This window comes from Apaloderma vittatum, unplaced genomic scaffold (assembly GCF_000703405.1).
Source record: "Apaloderma vittatum isolate BGI_N311 unplaced genomic scaffold, ASM70340v1 scaffold229, whole genome shotgun sequence".
Classification (NCBI taxonomy): Eukaryota; Metazoa; Chordata; class Aves; order Trogoniformes; family Trogonidae; genus Apaloderma; species Apaloderma vittatum.
In genome coordinates, this window is record NW_009733334.1 from 100,301 (window position 1) to 118,784 (window position 18,484).

The following is an 18,484-nucleotide window of genomic DNA, read 5'->3' on the forward strand; positions in this document are numbered from 1 at the left end:
TTGAAAGTAGAATTGTAGAGTAAGAGAACTTTGTTGCGTGAAGTTCATTTGTTTTAGCAGTATAGATGGAAAACCCCTTCATGCATGAGTGGAATTTAGTTCTCCTTTTAATATAAAATACTCAACGGGTTAAAAATGATTCGGTTGCTTTTGCATTGGTATCACATGTTGCGATATTAAATATGTTGTTGTAGTCTTTTGGGAGACTTGCGGTGATTTTTATGAGAATTAAATGATATACCTGTCTAAACAGTGTAATGGAAGTATTTTATATATTGCATTTATTGCTGATATTTTTTTAGTTGTGTTCTTGAACACAATAATTAAACAATATAAATCTGTATTTTTACATGTCTTGTTACCTATACAATCTGTGTGCAGTATCAGAGCTCATAATATATCAATACTACACAATTTATGTTTACTTGAAAGTCATTTGGAAACAAAATCTAAGGAGGTCAAAGCACAGTAATTGTCATTTACACTTTATAACTGAACATCATATTTAAGGTATTTGCTGTTAAATATAGAATTACTCATTACCCTAAAAACTCTTACAAGTAGGAATTGAAAGCCTTAACTTGTTACCTTCCATTTCTTGGTTTAACATTCTTGTCGTTTTAATATTTCCACATCCGTTGAGAATAAACTGAGTTTTACGACCTAAAGTCTTTGACAATACTGGTTTTAAAGTATTATCAATGGCTTCCAGGATACATTCCCACAGCGCTGCTACTCCCTTCAGTTGTGGCGGTGTAACTTTGCAGAGCCGTGCTGTTAGCTGGATTGACTGAAGAACACCCTGACAGAAAACACTGATTCTTTGTCTTTAGGGCAGATACTTTTCTAAACGTAGTTCACAGTGCAACTACAGAGTTAATAACAGCAGTGGGACTACGCACGGTGTGCTACAAAGGAATAGGCAGAGAGGATGGCCAGGAAAGGAGAAGGAGCAGGCAAAACCTTTAGAGCAAAATGAGCTCAAAGACTTTGTATCCATTAAATCCCTGAAGGAAGGTAATTTAGACTTTCCAGTCTTGATGAAGGGAGGACGTTTTGGAGGAGGTTGACAGCACTTTGAGTCACGTGGTTTGCCTGCCATAGTGCTTGCCACCATCAGTGTCAGCAGCCACTTTACGTCAGAGCACGTTTGCCGAAAAGTAGGAACATGAACATTGAAAATTATCTCAATGACCACAGAAGAAACTGTATGTTTCAGCATACGATCTGACACTTCCCTTTCACTATAAGAAGTCAAAAAGTTAATGAAAGCGCAGATTAGAATCAAGATCCCTCTCAGAAATTTTTATTGATATTAGTGTCCTTAAGGTATTAAAGGTGATGCCAGTACTATTCCAGGGAATGATGCCGAATGCAGGATATAAAAAGGTTCGCTGAAACGCTGTGGTGCTTGCATGAGTTGAAGTTTACCTAAGGTGGTACTGAATTTACCTTCTCTGAACTACTCTGTCACGTCTGGTATTGTTAGTCAGAAATATGGCAACACTGGCTTTTGCAAGCTTTCTTCTGTTGGATCCAGAATAAGTATAATTAATTCAGAATGGAGATATATAATCCAGATGCCAAAATGTTACTCTTATAAGAGAGTAAAATTTATTTTTCTTCTATCTCATTATAAAATTCAATAAATCATTTATCAGTATGTAATCTATTTGGATTTCACCATTATTTTTGTCTTAGGAATGAGACTGAACCAGGATGTTGAGAAACAACCTAGTAAAATACTTCATAGTCAGCTAAGATTTGTGTGGCTAGCTAGTGATTTGAGACCTAAGATTTTCATGTGATATATTGGGATATTACTGAAACTAGAAATTATTCTGCAAATCAGACATAGTTTATGAAGTAAAGAAGAGAATATTTCAATTACTTTTTATAATTTAAAAAATATATTTTCCTTTACAAGAAAAATACCATCCCGTTTTTCTTTCCTCCATACTTGATATTGGAGTATTGTGTCCATCAAGAGACAGTTTCACAATCATACATCTTATCATTGTAAAGTCAGCTCTAAGCCAAAGCCCACAGAAAAAAATATTTTTCACCATTAGGTTCACTGACATTTTTGTAAATGCTCAAGAGATATACTGCAGTGGTATCTGGATATTTTTATTTATTTATTTTACTAAAATATTATTGCAGGACTTCATAAAAGAACACTCTTTAGAACATACTAAAGCTATGCTTGATGTTATGCATAATGTAGAAAATTGCCAAGCTTTTATAAAATATGTTTATCATTTCTTAACGTGATTTATTTGCCTTGTGTTTAGACTATTGCATGGTAAAGTTTATTTTGTGCATATACTTTTTATTTTACTAATATATTACAAGCCATATATCAATGACCCCTGTACATTTTTCATGCTGTCTTACTCCCAATGGCCTCTGTGCATGTAAGTAACCTGTCAAGTGACAATGCCTCTTTATTTGCTTCTTACTGTTTCCTTTCAAGAACTCCTTTTCTTTATAAGCTAGTAACACAGAAACATTAAAGTTCAGTCTTTAAATGTGCCCTATATTCCTCATATCTTGTGTATATTAAAAATTTGATCATTTTTCTTTTGCATTTGAAAACCCTACAATCATTAGTTAAATCCATGTAGACTGAGACACATCTTCTCCATGCTGCTAGTTTGTGATGAAGACATTAATATCTATCATTTCTGTTGTTTGTTCCTGTTGTTTGTATCTAACATAATGTGGTTTTGTTCAGAAAGAAAATAAAGGATTTAAAATTTTTTTATTATTTTTTAATAGGAAAAGATATTTGCAGGCCTCGATGGTTAGAATGATAGAACTGTTTAACGTGTTGTACATCTTTAACCCTTTCTAATATGAAATGAGTTATTATTTATTTAAATAGTGTGAGGTTGCAAAAAAGACAATAATAAGAATTCCATTTCGGTGGAATGGAAGAAAGATATGAATAAACTCTTGCTTGTAATATTTGGGGAAAGTTTGAAAGAGATTCTCTTTAAGATGAAATGCAAAATGCTTCAAATGGACTAGGAAGTTTTCATATCCGTATCTTTTCAAGGTCTTAAAGAGTGGAGTACGTCAGTTGACTAATTTGTGGCTTGACCAAATTGAAGTAGTTATATTTCAATTGTACTCTAGGGTAAAAAGGCTGCTATTGAATGGAAAAATCTGCTCTATAAAAACAAATATGTTAAATCCTTTGCTGCTGTAACTGGGACTTCGCTACAAAGAGCATGTGCTTTCTAGTAGGCTCCACAGTCTTAATGCTGATCTTGGTGGGTGGGGACTTGTGGAGCAAGCACTGCCTACTTCCCTAAGGAGCTTTAGATAGAGGGAGAGGGAGAGGAGAAGGGAAAGGGATATATCCAGACTCATCCTAAAAGGTGGGTGCGATATAGCTGAGATGAATACACCAGCTTAGGGCTTGGAAACACTCAAAGATCCCACACCTCAGATTTAGTCTGTCCTCCCTTCTCTTTACAGCAGGCATAAATACAGAACTGAAAACTCTTGTTATTCCGTTCACAATTTCTGCTTCCTATAATCTTCATAAATATATGTAACTGCCTCCTGGCTTCCTTTTTCATTAGAATTCTGCAAGAATTGCCAGAGACGATGTGCTATTGAGCACAAGAGGAATGAGCCATTTGTAATGAACAAAACTTGATTTTTCAATCATTATATACCTTGGCAATTGATTGATAGGCATAGAATCGTGGAATCATAGAATGGCCTATGATGGAATTCATCCAATTTCAACTGCGCTTGAAATTATTTCTGAAATTATACTTACACAATTTTTCCCTAAATATCATAGAGGTTCTTTTATGTAATGCCATCGCTTTTCATTAGAATTCTTCATTCTGTCACAAGTTTTAAAAGCATGCCAGTTTAACTAGCACGTGTGTTTAAAGAGAATTCTAATTACAGTTAATACGGTGGTAGCTTTGAAGAGTAAATCTCACAAAATAGTATCACTCTTTTCTATGCTTTTCTCATAGATCTTTTTAAAATATTATTATGAAAGTATCCCTATCTTTAGTGTAAATAGATGTTCTCACATCGTATTCGTGTTGGTCACTGTCTACAGATTTTTCTTCAGTATTGCTATTTCTTAGGAATGCAAATGTGAATGGCATGCCATTTTACTTAATTTTTGCGGTCTGCTGAACACTGCATGAAAGGACATGCAAACTTTCCTGAGCATTTCAGTACCTTTGTTATTGCTTTTTAACAGTTTTTTTTAAATGAACACGTTTATTAAGTGCATAATGAAATGGTTTTATTTTCCATAACATAGTACTTTGTATTGTAAATCTAAAACTTGCTAAAGTTATATTTTGTAGTACAATTAATTATCACCCTTAATATGCTTTTTTTTCTTATCCCTGTGGGGGTTTCTTTTGTGTTTTAGTGTTTGATCAATTAGATCTCGTCACATATGAAGAAGTAGTAAAACTGCCAGCCTTCAAAAGGAAAACACTAGTCTTACTAGGTAATCTTGAGTTATTATTCTGAATATAGCAGCATAGTTTTGAACCTCTTCTGGTGGAAAATTTATAATTCGTTTTTGTGCTGTGGATTAGGTGCACACGGTGTTGGAAGAAGACACATAAAAAACACACTCATCACAAAACACCCGGACAGATTTGCTTACCCCATTCCCCGTAAGTAGCAATGTTCAATGTACTGCAAAATTGATAATGCACCCATTGTTACTACTACAAGTGTTCAGTTCTGCTGAGGAGAATCCTCTCTTGTTTTTTCAGAGGGAGGGCAAGTAAGTAGCACCACTCTTACACTGAATGGTTCTCAGTATTCACAAAACTTCTCATTAAGCAGACTTCTCTCTACCCCAAATGTTTGTTAATTTAGAATGAAGGCTAAAACATTTTCATTTTGCTGTGCTAATTTTACATTTACATTTCAGGTACGACTGGAACAGCCTTGACATTTAAAGCTGTGTATAATTAACCATTAGATATATAAACTGCATTTATAGGAATCCTTTAATGTGTAACTTAACTGAATGTTTTAAATTACTTTTCACAGCCTAGCCTTGAGGACTGATATATTAAAATAGCGTCAAGTTTCCAGAGATGGCAATAAGAAAAAGAAAATGTAACTTCGGTGCTTACAAGTGGGTTGTTACAAAGAGCACGGGGATGTTTTCCCTTCATGACAATCTCTGTCAATACCATGACAGGAATTGCATATCCTACTACATGAGATGCACCTTTTTTCCTCAAGCTAGGCATTCTGAAGCAGATCACTCCGTCCACTCCATTTCAGTCTGACTTCTGAAACACTATATGTGTTTCAGAAGCAACGCTGATGACCATTATGCATTAATCTGATTTTCTTTATACCTTGTTAGTGCTTTACTTTAAAATTGCACTTAAGGTGTTTTTCTACCTATAACGATTTTGTTGTTGCTGAAAAGTATCGTTCATAAGAACTCATCTGTAAACCTGTTTGGAAGGGCAAAAGGATTAGTTGGCTCCTGATTTAAGTTCCCCAGGTTTGCTCACTAAGGAGTTAAATAAAGACCAGTGCCAGCAAAGAAAAACAGAAAGACCTAGCCCTTTTGAAAGCATGAGCCATTAGATCACCCCAACAGCAAACAAGTTCGTCACACTACTGTTTATGTCTAGACACTAAAATTGTGGATTAGACACTTTAAAAGCATGGTGCCAGGAGTATGTGATGTCCTTTGTACCTGTTTTGTTCAATGCAGACAAATTTATATGGGGGCAAGGGAGTAGTAACCCATGTTCTCCATTACAAAGAACTAAAACAGAGAGTAATAAATGTTTTACAGTATGGTTTTCACTCAGTCTCTCTCAAGTGTTGCTGTGGGGAGGTAGAAGCTGAAGTAGTTATTTTATCTTCAAATACTTATTAAAATGGATTCACCTGTACCGTGATGATCATGCCTTAGATTGCCTCCATTAGGTTCCTGCTCTGTGGAAGCACTGAAATCGCTTCACTGATCATATAAGACTAAAAAGATTAGACTGCAAATGAAAATGACATTCAGATCCTTAAGCACTGATATGATGTTGAGATGCCTGTTTTAGACATCACCTGACCTCCAGCCCTTCCAATCCTGTGCAGATGTTTCAGATTTAAGGCATTTAGGACATTTAAAATAGCTGATGTTACTCCCTTATGTTAGTGATATAACTAGATCATATAAAATATATCACATACACTTTAAGTAATATGGGAACCTGGTCTGTTTTTCAGCTAACTCTAGGTAATGGAGCTTATTCTCTCCAACTCGCACGAATAGATCTTACTGCATTTTCTGCATTCTTTTACAAAACTGTGGGTAGCTTTTGAGATAGGCCTTAAGCTGAGTGTGGAATTTTAGGGAATGCTTTGTTAAGAAATTATCTACCTACTGAAAACCTGAATTGTAATGGTCATGTCACACAGTGGTATTTAACTGAAGGGATTAGTACTCTGTACATCTGTTACCGCATAGGTTTGCAGAAGTAATATATCAAAAAAATATGTTATTGCTAAGTACCTTTCATCTTTCTTGATGACAGGTAATCAGGCCCTCACCCTCTTTTTAGACTTACACTTTGGCATTCAGAAGAAGAAAAGCTTTTTAAGAATTTTAGTTAAAAAAAAGAGGATTTGGGGAGACCTAGAGTAGCAGTGAGTAATGTAGTGATATTATATGGTTTATATAATCCATTGTCCTTGACTTACTTAAAATAACTGTGATCTATAATATTTCTGTAGAACTTTTAAGCTTTGAAATATGCTAATTAATCCTCAGAACATTGTTAGTTAGTCTTCAGGACAGTAATAGGTATAATTAAAAATAGAAGATGAGTTCATTTTTTTTATAAGTTGCTTGAAATTATGACAGAGTTGTTGGAAGACATTGGATTAGATTGGAAGGAGATGTGTTTTTTCAGATATGTTACCAACATAAATACAATAGTGGAAAAGTAAATGGATAGTGGAGAGTAAATCAGTTTGTGGGGCAATATTAGAAGAAAGAGAAGCAAGTGGATATCAGCATGCCTGTGAGGAAAAGAGGAGCAGATGGCCTACAGAATCATAGAATGGTTGAGCTCCCCACCTCTGGAGGTCATCTTGTCCAACCCCTCTGCTCAAGCAGGGTGACCTAGAACCAGTTGCCCAGAACCATGTCCAGGTGGCTTTTGAATGGTGGAGTTTTTGAGACTCCACCACCTCTCTGGACAATGTGTGCCAGTGCTCAGTCACCCTCATAGTGAAAAAATGCTTCCCTACAATCCGACGGAAGCTCCCATGTTTCTCTATGTACCAATTACCTCTTGTCCTGTCAGTGAGCACCACCAAAAAGAGAGTGGCTCCATCTTCTTTAAACCTTCACTTTAGATATTTGTACTCACTGATGAGATCCTCCCTGATCCTTTCCTTCTCCAGTCTGAACAGGCCCAGCTCTCTCAGCCTTTCATCACTGGAGAGATGCTCCAGTTCTTTAGTGGCCCTTCACTAGACTTTCTTCAGTAGTTCCCTGTCTTTCTTGAACTGGGGAGCCCAGAACTGGACCCAGTGCTCCAGGTGTAGTAGCCTCATAGGGCTGAGTAGAGGGGAAGAATCACCTCCCTCCACTAGCTGCTGGCACTTTGTCTAATGCAGGGTATGTTTAGCCCTTCTTTGCGACACACACCGCTGGCTCATGTTCAGCTGTTTACCAGGCCCTCCCACATGGCCTTTTCTGCAAAGCTGCTGTGTTGAATTTCATGAGGTTCCTGTCAGCCTGTTTCTTCAGCCTGTCAAGGACCCTCAGGATAGCAGCATGACCTTCTGGTATATTGCCTACTCCTCTCAGTTTTGTTTCACTGGCATCTTTGCTGGTGGTACACTCATAAAGATGTTGAACAGGGCCAGTAACTGGCCACTGGGGTAAAATGGAGATGTTAATTGTTTAGAAAGTATAAAAACTGTGAGATGTGACCTTTGTTTGCTGTGGAAAACAGCTGATAGAGTCTTATAATCTTGACCACGTAAAGGTTATTTATGACCTTCTGTTTTTCCTCTGTTACTATTTGATTTTTAACTTTTCCACATCCTTTCATCTCCTGACACATAGAATCATAGACATCTCCCAGACTCCTTCTTTTCCTGGCTCCTGTCATTTTGTCTATCTCAAGTTCATGCTTTGCTGTTTTATATGTGATTTGACAGGTCATCGTTCAGTGAATAATTATTGATAAATCAAACAAAAATCCATATATAAGCTTAATATTACTTTTGTACTAATAATATTTTGTATTTTCAGACACAACCAGACCTCCAAAGAAAGATGAAGAAAATGGGAAAAATTACTACTTTGTATCACATGACCAAATGATGCAGGATATATCAAACAATGAATATTTGGAATATGGCAGCCATGAGGATGCAATGTATGGGACTAAACTGGAAACAATACGGAAGATCCATGAGCAGGGACTAATTGCAATACTTGATGTAGAACCTCAGGTAACTAATTAGAAGTATATGAAAATGGGACTCCTCACAAATCCTTCAACCTTATTTTATTGAGACATTTATTTTTATTGTTTACACACTAGATAGGTAATGCATACATAACGTGGAACAAAAGTCCCTGTAACACCAAAGTATCAATTTATGAAGTAGAGTTCTGGTAATCGTCTGGTTAGAAGAAGATACAGCAGAAACAAATTTGTAGTTTAGCTTGCTATGCAACTACTAGAGCTTGAAAATCTATTTACCATGTAACCTTTTACTATATTAGCCTCATGTCCAGTGAAACGTATCAAAACAAGTGATTATCATTGCCTACCAGGAGTAATCATAGAATCATAATGTTTTGATATTTTCAGAAATTTCTCTTTGATGCTATATTAGAGGTTAGTCTTGTTTCTAACTGACTCTTGGCTCCTGTCACTACTGAGCATGGTCAGAAACATTTGTGGTCAATCACCAGTATTGATCCTGTTTGCACAATGACCAGATCAGTGTTACTACTTTATAAATTTCTTTCTGTTGTATTACACTTTTCAGAAAAGGGCAGGAAGGAATATCAGGATCTCAAGAAACAATAATAGTTTGTAAGTTTGTTATATAAATTCTTAAGTGGAGATTTCTGATACATTTCCTTTGAAACATCCATGTAGTCATGAGGTTTACTCACTGGGGATGTGTTTATGTGTTTGGTTAAGCTGAACAACATAAATAAGGACAAATGTGATGTTTATATTATTCTAGCAGATTGAAGGAAATAGGAGGAAAGACAAACTAAAATTGTGAGCAGTGTTACCTATTTTAATTTGCTGCCTTCTTTCTTCTTTGTGAATGTACTTAAGGAGTTCAAGTTCTTTTAAGAATTTCATAGCAGAAACAAGATACCTGATTAAATTATTTATGACAGATCACAGTATACTGGTGTGGTGCTGCTGTGAAAAATAAAATCCCATGTTCAACAGGTTTCAGGGAGAGCAGCATTTGTAGGTAGTTCAAATGGAGCTGTTAATAGCAAACTTTCTTGATAAACCTTTCCAACTTGCAATATTCAGAAGCATTACAATTCTCAGAAGCCATTCTAATCTCCGTTAGAATGTAACATCTGGTAACAGCTGCCTTTGCCACACTGCCTCCAGCATGTGTCTGGCAAGCCTCTTAACCAGCTTCCTCATGTATCCATCTCGGTATATTAAGGCCAGCCTGTTTGTGGACTTATTCCTAGTTACCTTACACCGTTTGCCAGTTTCCCCTTGGGTACTCCAAGTTATGTTTTTGTGACTCTGGCATACGGAGTTTCTCTCATTTAAAGGAGGATGGCATAGATGGTGTATATAGGTGGGTTTCAAGCAGCAGAGATTAAAACCATTTTGCTTTACTTGATCTGAAGTTATTTTAAAGAAAAGAATTTGGAGAAGGCAGGAAGTGCAAGGAGCAAAAGAAGACTGACCTTTAATAGTCTTACTTTTTCTTGTCCATTCATCTGAATTCACATGAAGTATACTTGCTTGCTTGCTGTCCTGCCCTTCAGTCTAGCTTGGATCTGTACCAAAGTTTCATGTATGGCAGCTCTTGTGTGTCACTTGGTAAATTATCACTAAGTTGACTTTTTAAAGAGAACGCTTCTTTTGCATAGATTTAGTTCAGCAAATTGGTGCTGCATGTACTGCATTAGGGCAAGGCTCAGGATTTTTAAGTTTCGCTGTGCTTACTTTTTAAAAACTTAAAACCTCCCACATAATTTTTATTTGTTTCAGAAAATAATAATGAATAAGGATTGGTAGGTAGAAAAAGACACAAATTATATTCCAAACAATATTTATTCTAAAATACAGTTGGCTTTTTTCCCGTATTTATGGCACAATTGATTTTTTTTTTAACCGGTGTTAATCATTCAGTTTAAATGCAAGCAGAATTCTGCACTGTTTGAGACTGTATAGGAAGCGTCTCTCTGAAAATGCTAAAACTTTCCTTGTCTTGAAAAGTCACTTTAATTAAGGATAAAAATATGGTTCGACCACCAAAAATGTAAAATGCAAAAAATTAAATATCTGTATTTCTAAAGTCTGGACTCCAGATCAGTTAAAAACAAATACCAGCATTGGTAAATCATGATTTTATATCTTTTGCTTGTGTCACTAAACTTATTTCACATTGATTGTTGGTGAATTCTTCTAAAGTCTCTTGATTTTTTTTCACCTAGGCATTGAAGGTCCTGAGAACTGCAGAGTTTGCTCCTTTTGTTGTTTTTATTGCTGCACCTACGATCACCCCAGGCATTAATGAGGTATGGCTTGTTGCAATCTAATGTCCAATCAGAGATAAAATTAAGGATGAGATTCAAATATGCAAATAAGACTCTTTAGTCTTTTTCTTCTCTGTAAATGAAGAGGCAGAAACACAGCTGTATGGCAGCATTGTTAAGTTGATTAGGATGTATTTATTGTTTATTAGCTGATATTTCTAATTCAAAATATGAACTTTAAGCTGATGGATCTGAATTACATATTCTAAAAGTACATAATGTTTTTTTTTTTGCATTCCCTGCCCTAGTTCAAAGATCCATTTCCAAATCCTTGACAAATCGTTAGTACAAAATGTTCAAATCTAAGCTGCAGTGCTAGCCCTAGATTACACCTGGCCTGAACCAAAGAAATGGGTGTGCATGACTGTCCTATTATCCAACCTTTATCTTTTACTATTTTTTTCTATACAGCACATATATGCTGTTCTCTAAGAAATGGAAGCTTTGACTTGGGTAACTGCTTGTGTAATAATGTAAGGTATTCATGGAGGTCCACGTCCTGAATTTTCTACTTAATTTTTATAGAGTAAAAAATCTGCAAATTGCTATGATTTTAAAGATTATATCAAGCAATTCTGGATTTAGCTCACAACAGGGCAAATGGTATTTATACAAACACTTATCTGCTCAGCCTTTTTTAAACCATGATATTAAGGTATTTAATCAATTGGATTTGACCATGAATCTGTTCCAAATCTAGATGTCTCCTTGATCACGCAAAAATAAAATCAGAAGCCCTGTCTGTACAGCCTGTTTCTACAGAAATGTAACTACAGTATCATAAGTTTGAAACTATGACATCACTGCAGAAGCTTGCAGGAAAATAAGGAACAAGACAAACATATTTAAATGCAAATACTCCAAATTATTATTAAAATAGCTACTGGAGAGTAATAAACTATTAGCCTGAAGCTGCAATTTTACTGGCAGCTGAGGCATTCTACTAGTTCACTGTTGCTGAAGGGAGAGATTCTCTCTAACTTACTTTAGGGACAGTTAGAACTGGCCATGGCACTTACCAAATCCTTTAGTGAACTACTTTAGCTCTAAATAGGATTTTTGTCAATTTTCAAGCAGCTCACAAAGACACTGACAAAGCACCAATGCCAGAGCAAGCAGTGAAAGCATATAGCCAGGAAGAGAGAAGGGAGGGGGAAGAAGTATCTTTTAACTTCCACAGCACTATGTTACATCATTTCACTGTGTCCTCTGACTGGTAAATAAGACAAGTGTACAGACAAAGATCTCTCAGAGCATCACAGTTTGCATTGTTACTGAAGTGGCAGTTTGTATAACTGCTGGTGTTGGTGTATACTGTAAATCAGCACAACCTTGAGAAAATACTAAAATTTTGTATTCTACGCTGCATTTGCCTTTGTGCAAGCAAATGGCATGACATCATTTTAAAAATAGTTAGAATTGCTCTAAGGATGTGTCAGGCAAGCACTGTACTTGCAGCAGCACTCAAGGTACCCTGTGGAATTATGCCGCTGCCTGGGTTTGTTGCCTCCCTACCTGTGTCTCAGCTCCTGAACAGTCTCCCTTGGCCTCACTCATCTGCCAGTGACTTTTTAGTCTTACGGCTGTAGAATATAATAGACTTTTATAAGAGGATATAAAAGACTTTTAGTCTTCCACTGTAGGATATAATGCAGAGATATTTGGTACAGTTCAAATGAGGGCGAAAATGTTTTCTGAAGGACAGAAATGTACATTTTAAAGTAACGATGGGGAGGTCCCTTCCAGCCTAGGCCATTCTGTGACCTATGACCTATGCCAAGGAAATATTCGTAGAAGTGTAACATTCTAAATATTTGCATTCACGCTGTAAAACTGTGTCTTTAAATTCTCTGTGCTTGCAGGATTTCACTCAGGCACATGAGTTGTTGAACTGAGGCCACACTTACTAAGTATGCTAATATATGAATCAAGTAAACCTAAGGAAAGGGAGTGGCAGGAAATGGTAATGGCAACAGACCTTATCTGAATACAGGATGCCATTTTCCAAGGTTTACTGGGCTACATGAAGGGAGATATGCAAATTCTGTCTGTGTAGTAGCAGCCTGCAAGGCAGCCAACAAGGGTGGAGAGTGCATGTTTCATATTTCCCATTGATGCTTCTTTTTGAAAGGTTCATTTGCATAACAAGTATCCCCTTCTGTTTGTCCTATTATCCTGCTTTGTTTATTTTACTTACACTTTTTGAGAACACTTCTGTAAATGACTGTCCTTTCCCCCCTCCCTTTATGTGTTCTTAAATTTCATCTTTGCTTTTCTTTTCATTTTCCTGCACTCGTATTAATTGTACATAGCTGCCAAAATGGTGCAGAAAATTGCCCGTAAGTACCAGCTAGGGGCTGATAAGGTAGTCCTGGTTATTTCAGTAGTTTTAGAATGTAGATATGCTTGTTCCCATTCAACACTACTTCCGCCATTGGAATAAAGTTCAATGTAATAATGACTTCAGATATCTGTGCTAGAATTACTTGCTGGTAAATAGAATCTAGAGAGTGAAATTTCTTCTCTTACAGCTATATGTCTGAACTTTGTGGTAGAATCGGTGCAGAGGCCTGATTTTAAAAGTGTCCCCCTTGAAGACACTTTAGCCTATCGTAGACCACACAAAATATCTCAGTAATCAAGGACTACAGAGCAAGAGTTAGGTGACAAAACATTATGCTTTCCAACTGAATGTAGCAGTAGACTATGAGCAAATCTGCAAAGCACCAGACAAGTTTAAATCATAAAGGAAATCTCTCAGAGCGTACCCACCTGTCTAGTCAGAAAGGAAACTGAAAACAGGTTATTGCTGAGCTGAAATAGAGAGGAGAGAGTGTATCGGGAACCATTGGAATAGTTCCTCTCTCCTCCAGCTGTTTTCTACGCCCCATTGCCCAGACAGCAGCAAAGAGGATTTGATGGGCTCCACTTTTTTGTTCTAAATATTTATTGAGCCAAATTCTTCTGAATATTAGCTATGCCTCCTACAGCCAAAGAATAACAGGAATTTTTCTTAAGTTTGCAGTCCACCAGCTGTTTAAATTGAGGAGAGTTTCTTTCTGTTGGAACAGAAAGGCCTGATGGTGTATTTATACATTTTTCACAGCCTTAGAAAGGAGTATCAGTGATTTGTTAGGCTGTGCTCTGACTGTTGTCCTACATACTGTAAGGCCAAAAAATACCAGCCCTCAGAGACAGAAGGTGTCAGTGGTGGCCATTATGCATGTGGGAGAGATTTTGTGGATAAAAGCCATGTTTCACTTCTTTCTGTCCCTGCTATGGTGGAGCAGGAGAGAAGATGAGGAAAGTGAACTGAATTCTAGTGATAGGAAAGAAAAGTCTGTTCAAATAATGGGCACACTGCAATGCTCTGCTCCCAAATGTGAAATTACTGAAGTTGTGGCAATTCATTTGTCTGGCTGCAGCCAGATTAACATTTTGACAAATATCTTCTTTCTTGCCACTATTGAGGGCACAAGTGCTGGAGAATATTCTTGGAGAATAATCTGGGATGCTCATTATTCAATAATCAATTAAGAAATTTTAAAGAAATTGAGAGGAACTTACTACAGTGAAAATTTAGAGGAGATATTGGCTCTGAAGATGAACCTTGGCATTTAAGACTTACGGAGGAAATACTTAACCAAGTCCAACCTGGTTTTGAATGTACAGACAGATACTCTACCACAAACACAGGTGAAATTTGGTCCCAGAATAAAGCAAAAGTCAAGAACTGTAATCTCTTTACTTTTTGAAGAACTTGAGAAAGTTTGAACCTGTTTGGAAACTGCTGCAATGGCCTATCCCAAACTTACTAGTGCACCTAAAAGTGTGGGAAAGAACTAATATTTTACATTTCCAGCAGGCTATGAAATTTAGATACTCCAAAATACAACCCACTTTGATCCCAGTATAGTTGGATCTAGGAGAAGCTAAGTCAGGAAAATACTAAAATTTAATGAATTTTTGAAACCCTCAAGTTTTGTGACACCTATGTGTGCAAGGTAAATATCAATATTCATTCTTGTCTACCTACCAGCTGGGTTTTTTAAGATGAGATAGCTGTAAGTTTTTCGGATTTTTATTGTCAGTCTCAGTAAGATAAATGCTTTAGTGAGAAAAGTTCATTCTCATATTGTAGGTAAAGAAGACACTGATGGGAAATCTGAATAGCAGTTAAAAAACTCCTAAGTTATAAGGCTTCATGGGGGGGTATCAGGTACTGTTAGCCTTGTGCCATGAGATTAAAACTCTTTTAAAGGTGCAATATGACTTTCCTAAGACTGGCTTTAAATATAAAATTAATCTTAGATAGATATGTTTTGAGCACTGAAAATATTCTGCTTGACAAGTACGGGGTTTTTTCCTTAGGTTAATTAAAGCAGAAAAGTTTAGATCCTCTGCTGATATAAATTGATGTCTCTTTTGGAATCTATGAGAAGTTGGCAGTTTACGTAGCTAGGTTTTTGGCTTAAAAACACTAAGCCATATGAAATGTTCCACAAAAATATTTAGTATTAGTATTGATCCATATTGTCCAATTAGTTAACAGCATGAATTAAATTTGCATCCACTGGTATTTTGTATGGAAACTCCAGGCATCGCTGGCGATGCATAATGATCTGTACAAGGAGCATCCCTTGCACAGAAGTGCATGTGAGGAGTATTTCTCCGACTTTTAATGAAATTTGTAGATTATCAAGTGAAGGCGACATGCTCCCCTTATTTGAGGCTGCAGTTTCAGGAGAGAAGCAGAACTGTAACTTCGGTACAGAACTTCTCCAAAAGTGCCTGGTTTCATAGCTACAGGAAAGGAGAACTGTCTCAGCAGAAGGTTTTTCTCTTCAGAGGACCTGAAAGCTGCTGTTCCACAGTTACTTGTCACTTTAATTACAAATACTTGGGAAGTTTAAAGATAAAAAAAGGGGGAGGGGAAGGAAGTGTCTTATTACCTGGATAAAATTCTATTCCCAGAATAATTTCTTGTGAAAACAGCTATAAGCACTGCAGCTAAAACTATTATAGTAAAGTATATCCCAGCTGATCGATCAGGTAGGGCAACCCTATAGATACTACAAAGCAGCAAGAGTCTATACTGTGTAGTTTTGCCTTGTATCCACCCCAAGACTGTGAGACAGGAAGGATATTATGAGTTCCCAGTGGCTATTTCACAGTTCCCAAAAGCAGCAAATGATTTTTTAAAATCTTTTTTTAATTTCTAAGGGAAGAGAATTGAAACTTATAATTGCTGCTCAACCCTAGAAAGAAGCCTTTTGCGGTCCCATGCTCTCAGGAAGACAGACATCACTAGCAGAGCCCCTGGCTGCAGCGCCACTGGCTGCACGGGGTCCCCACGCAGTAGGGTGCATTTGTTTCCTTAAGGACACTGGCACAAAGCCATGGAGAGCTCCAATCTGATGTCGCCGGCCCTTCTTGACACAGGCTGTGTGGTTCGTCTTTGGGATCTCACACTAAGAGATGCTGGAGATGGCATGCCCTGAAATAGGAACGAAAGAGTTATGCGGAGTGAAACTTCCTTATCGGTAAATGATTATTAAAGGAAGTAGACCCAGAAGACTGATATTGAACAGAAAACCTTAGCAAAAAACTGGGAAGAGCTGATACCTGACAATATACCCTCTCCTGTTGTGTTCTCACCTGGACATAGGCCCAGTAGCTCCTATTTGTGCACTTTGTACGTTTTATTCATATATGGTCTCCGTTGCTCATGTCTGTGCTGATTTTCTAAGCTTCCATCCTCTGCCTTGCTTTTTTAACGCTAGACTTGTGTTTTGTCCCAAGTGATGTTAATAACTGAGTGCTCTTTGAATGTCAACTTCAAGAGACAAATTATGCCATTTCTCCCATGTGATTTCCATAGATCTAGGTGGGGGGGTCTAAACCACCAAGGCCTCCCTAAGGCTTTTTTGAGCATTTCCTTCTCTGTAAGCAACAGCTAGGAAGCTGTTGTAGAACAATACAAAAGGATCCAACTCTCTCTCTCTCCCCTTTTCTTTTTCTGACCGCCAAACAGGATGAATCTCTTCAGCGCCTGCAGAAGGAGTCCGAAATCTTACAGAGAACGTATGCACACTACTTTGACCTAACAATTATCAACAATGAAATTGATGAAACTATCAGGCACCTGGAGGAAGCCATCGAGCTTGTGTGTACAGCCTCACAGTGGGTCCCAGTCTCCTGGGTCTATTAGACCGGTCATGAGAGAATTGGGAAAAAAAAACCACAAAAAAACCCAAAATCTGTCATTACTGGGAACCACCTCATACATGGAAAACCTCTTCGTTATTGACCTTGTGTCAAACAGGTCTTGGCCCCTAGAGACTACCTAGATGTAGTGTGACCTAAAATATAATTATTGTCATGTCCAAATAGATAGGAGGAGGGGGAAAAAAATTAAACACTAATTTAAAGAGACAGTATCTTTTTTTAATCATTTCTCCTAAACTTTAATAAAATGTATCTTGAAATATATGTATTATGCAGTCCTTTGGAATGTTATATTTTTCGAAATCATAGCTTTTTATTTCAAGGGCCCCTAAAAACTGCACAAAATAGATGCTGCTTTCTATAATCTATTTTAATAGTAATAATAATATGATTCTGTTACCTTAACTTGGGGGTGGAACACTACATTCTTTTTAGAGTCTGATTTTATGGATTGGAATACTTTGCTTTACTTTATTTATTTGAAGTAATTAGTCTAGTGGTTATGAAACAAATTCATAAATTTTAAAGGCCTTTTTTCGCTTTTTTTTTCTAGGATAGTATTTTTAAGTACTTTTGTGTAACATCCAGGTAATGTGATACTGTCTCTTTGAAGAACTCTGTAAAACTTTTAGGAATTTGAAATTGGGTCTTGACTCTTAATGCATGTGGACAGTCGCAAGCGTTCATGCTGTTGGTGTATCTGTGTTGATAAAACCTGTAATCTACAGCAAAGTACATTCCGTTCATGGGAACACGTACCCAAGGGAATAAAGTAAAATATTATTCTAAGTTGTAAACCTATGCACATCCCTTGCATTTTGGGCAACTTTATAAAAAAAAAAAAACAACTGATTTTTATTAATAATAATCATGTAGTGAAATGTGTTTGTAATTTTGTCTCAATTTAATTTGTTGTAAGGTGGGAGGGGACAATTACTGGTTTCACCATTTCAGATCTGTGTTGTCTGAGAGTATTAACGTTTTAATTAAGTTTAAGCAAAGAAATGCTGATTTTTAATATGTATGTAATTGTTTAAAAAATGCACACATTTTAAAAGAAAATACTGTGCAATGAAGAAACCAGTTTAGGCATTGCGATAAACTGACTATTCCAAAAGACTCATCTACAACAGCCCTGTAAATTCCTTTAAAAATGGTAATTGACTCTACAGTCTGACCAATTTTTTTTTATTTTAAATATACTTCCTTTTATGTGTTCAACAATTAAATGCTTTTGGGTCCTTCATTTCATCGCAGGGAGTTTCAAGAAAAAAATCAGTGACTCGTGCAGCGTGAGGTTTCTTAAAAGCTGTTAAGGGAAGGCCTTTGTAGGGGCACAGCCTGTTCCAGGAGCTCTGCTCCACCTGTATCAGCACAAGTTCAACCAATTTGGAAGTAGAGAAGAACATTTCACCATGTGCTAACCTGATGTTTTGTTTCCCTTTTCCATTC

General features: G+C 36.8%; 1 protein-coding gene across 1 annotated transcript in view; it reads left to right on the plus strand.

Moving 5' to 3' along the window:
• CASK (calcium/calmodulin-dependent serine protein kinase (MAGUK family)) overlaps window positions 1-18,256 on the plus strand; it is a 96,021-nt gene extending 77,765 nt beyond the window's left edge. The window contains exons 18-22 of the mRNA XM_009875823.1: window positions 4,433-4,498; window positions 4,590-4,670; window positions 8,294-8,496; window positions 10,703-10,786; window positions 16,839-18,256. Of these exons, the coding sequence (XP_009874125.1) occupies window positions 4,433-4,498; window positions 4,590-4,670; window positions 8,294-8,496; window positions 10,703-10,786; window positions 16,839-17,015 (611 nt within the window). The 3' untranslated portion in view covers window positions 17,016-18,256. The remainder of the gene's footprint in view (window positions 1-4,432; window positions 4,499-4,589; window positions 4,671-8,293; window positions 8,497-10,702; window positions 10,787-16,838) is intronic.
• The last annotated feature ends 228 nt before the right edge of the window (window positions 18,257-18,484 follow it).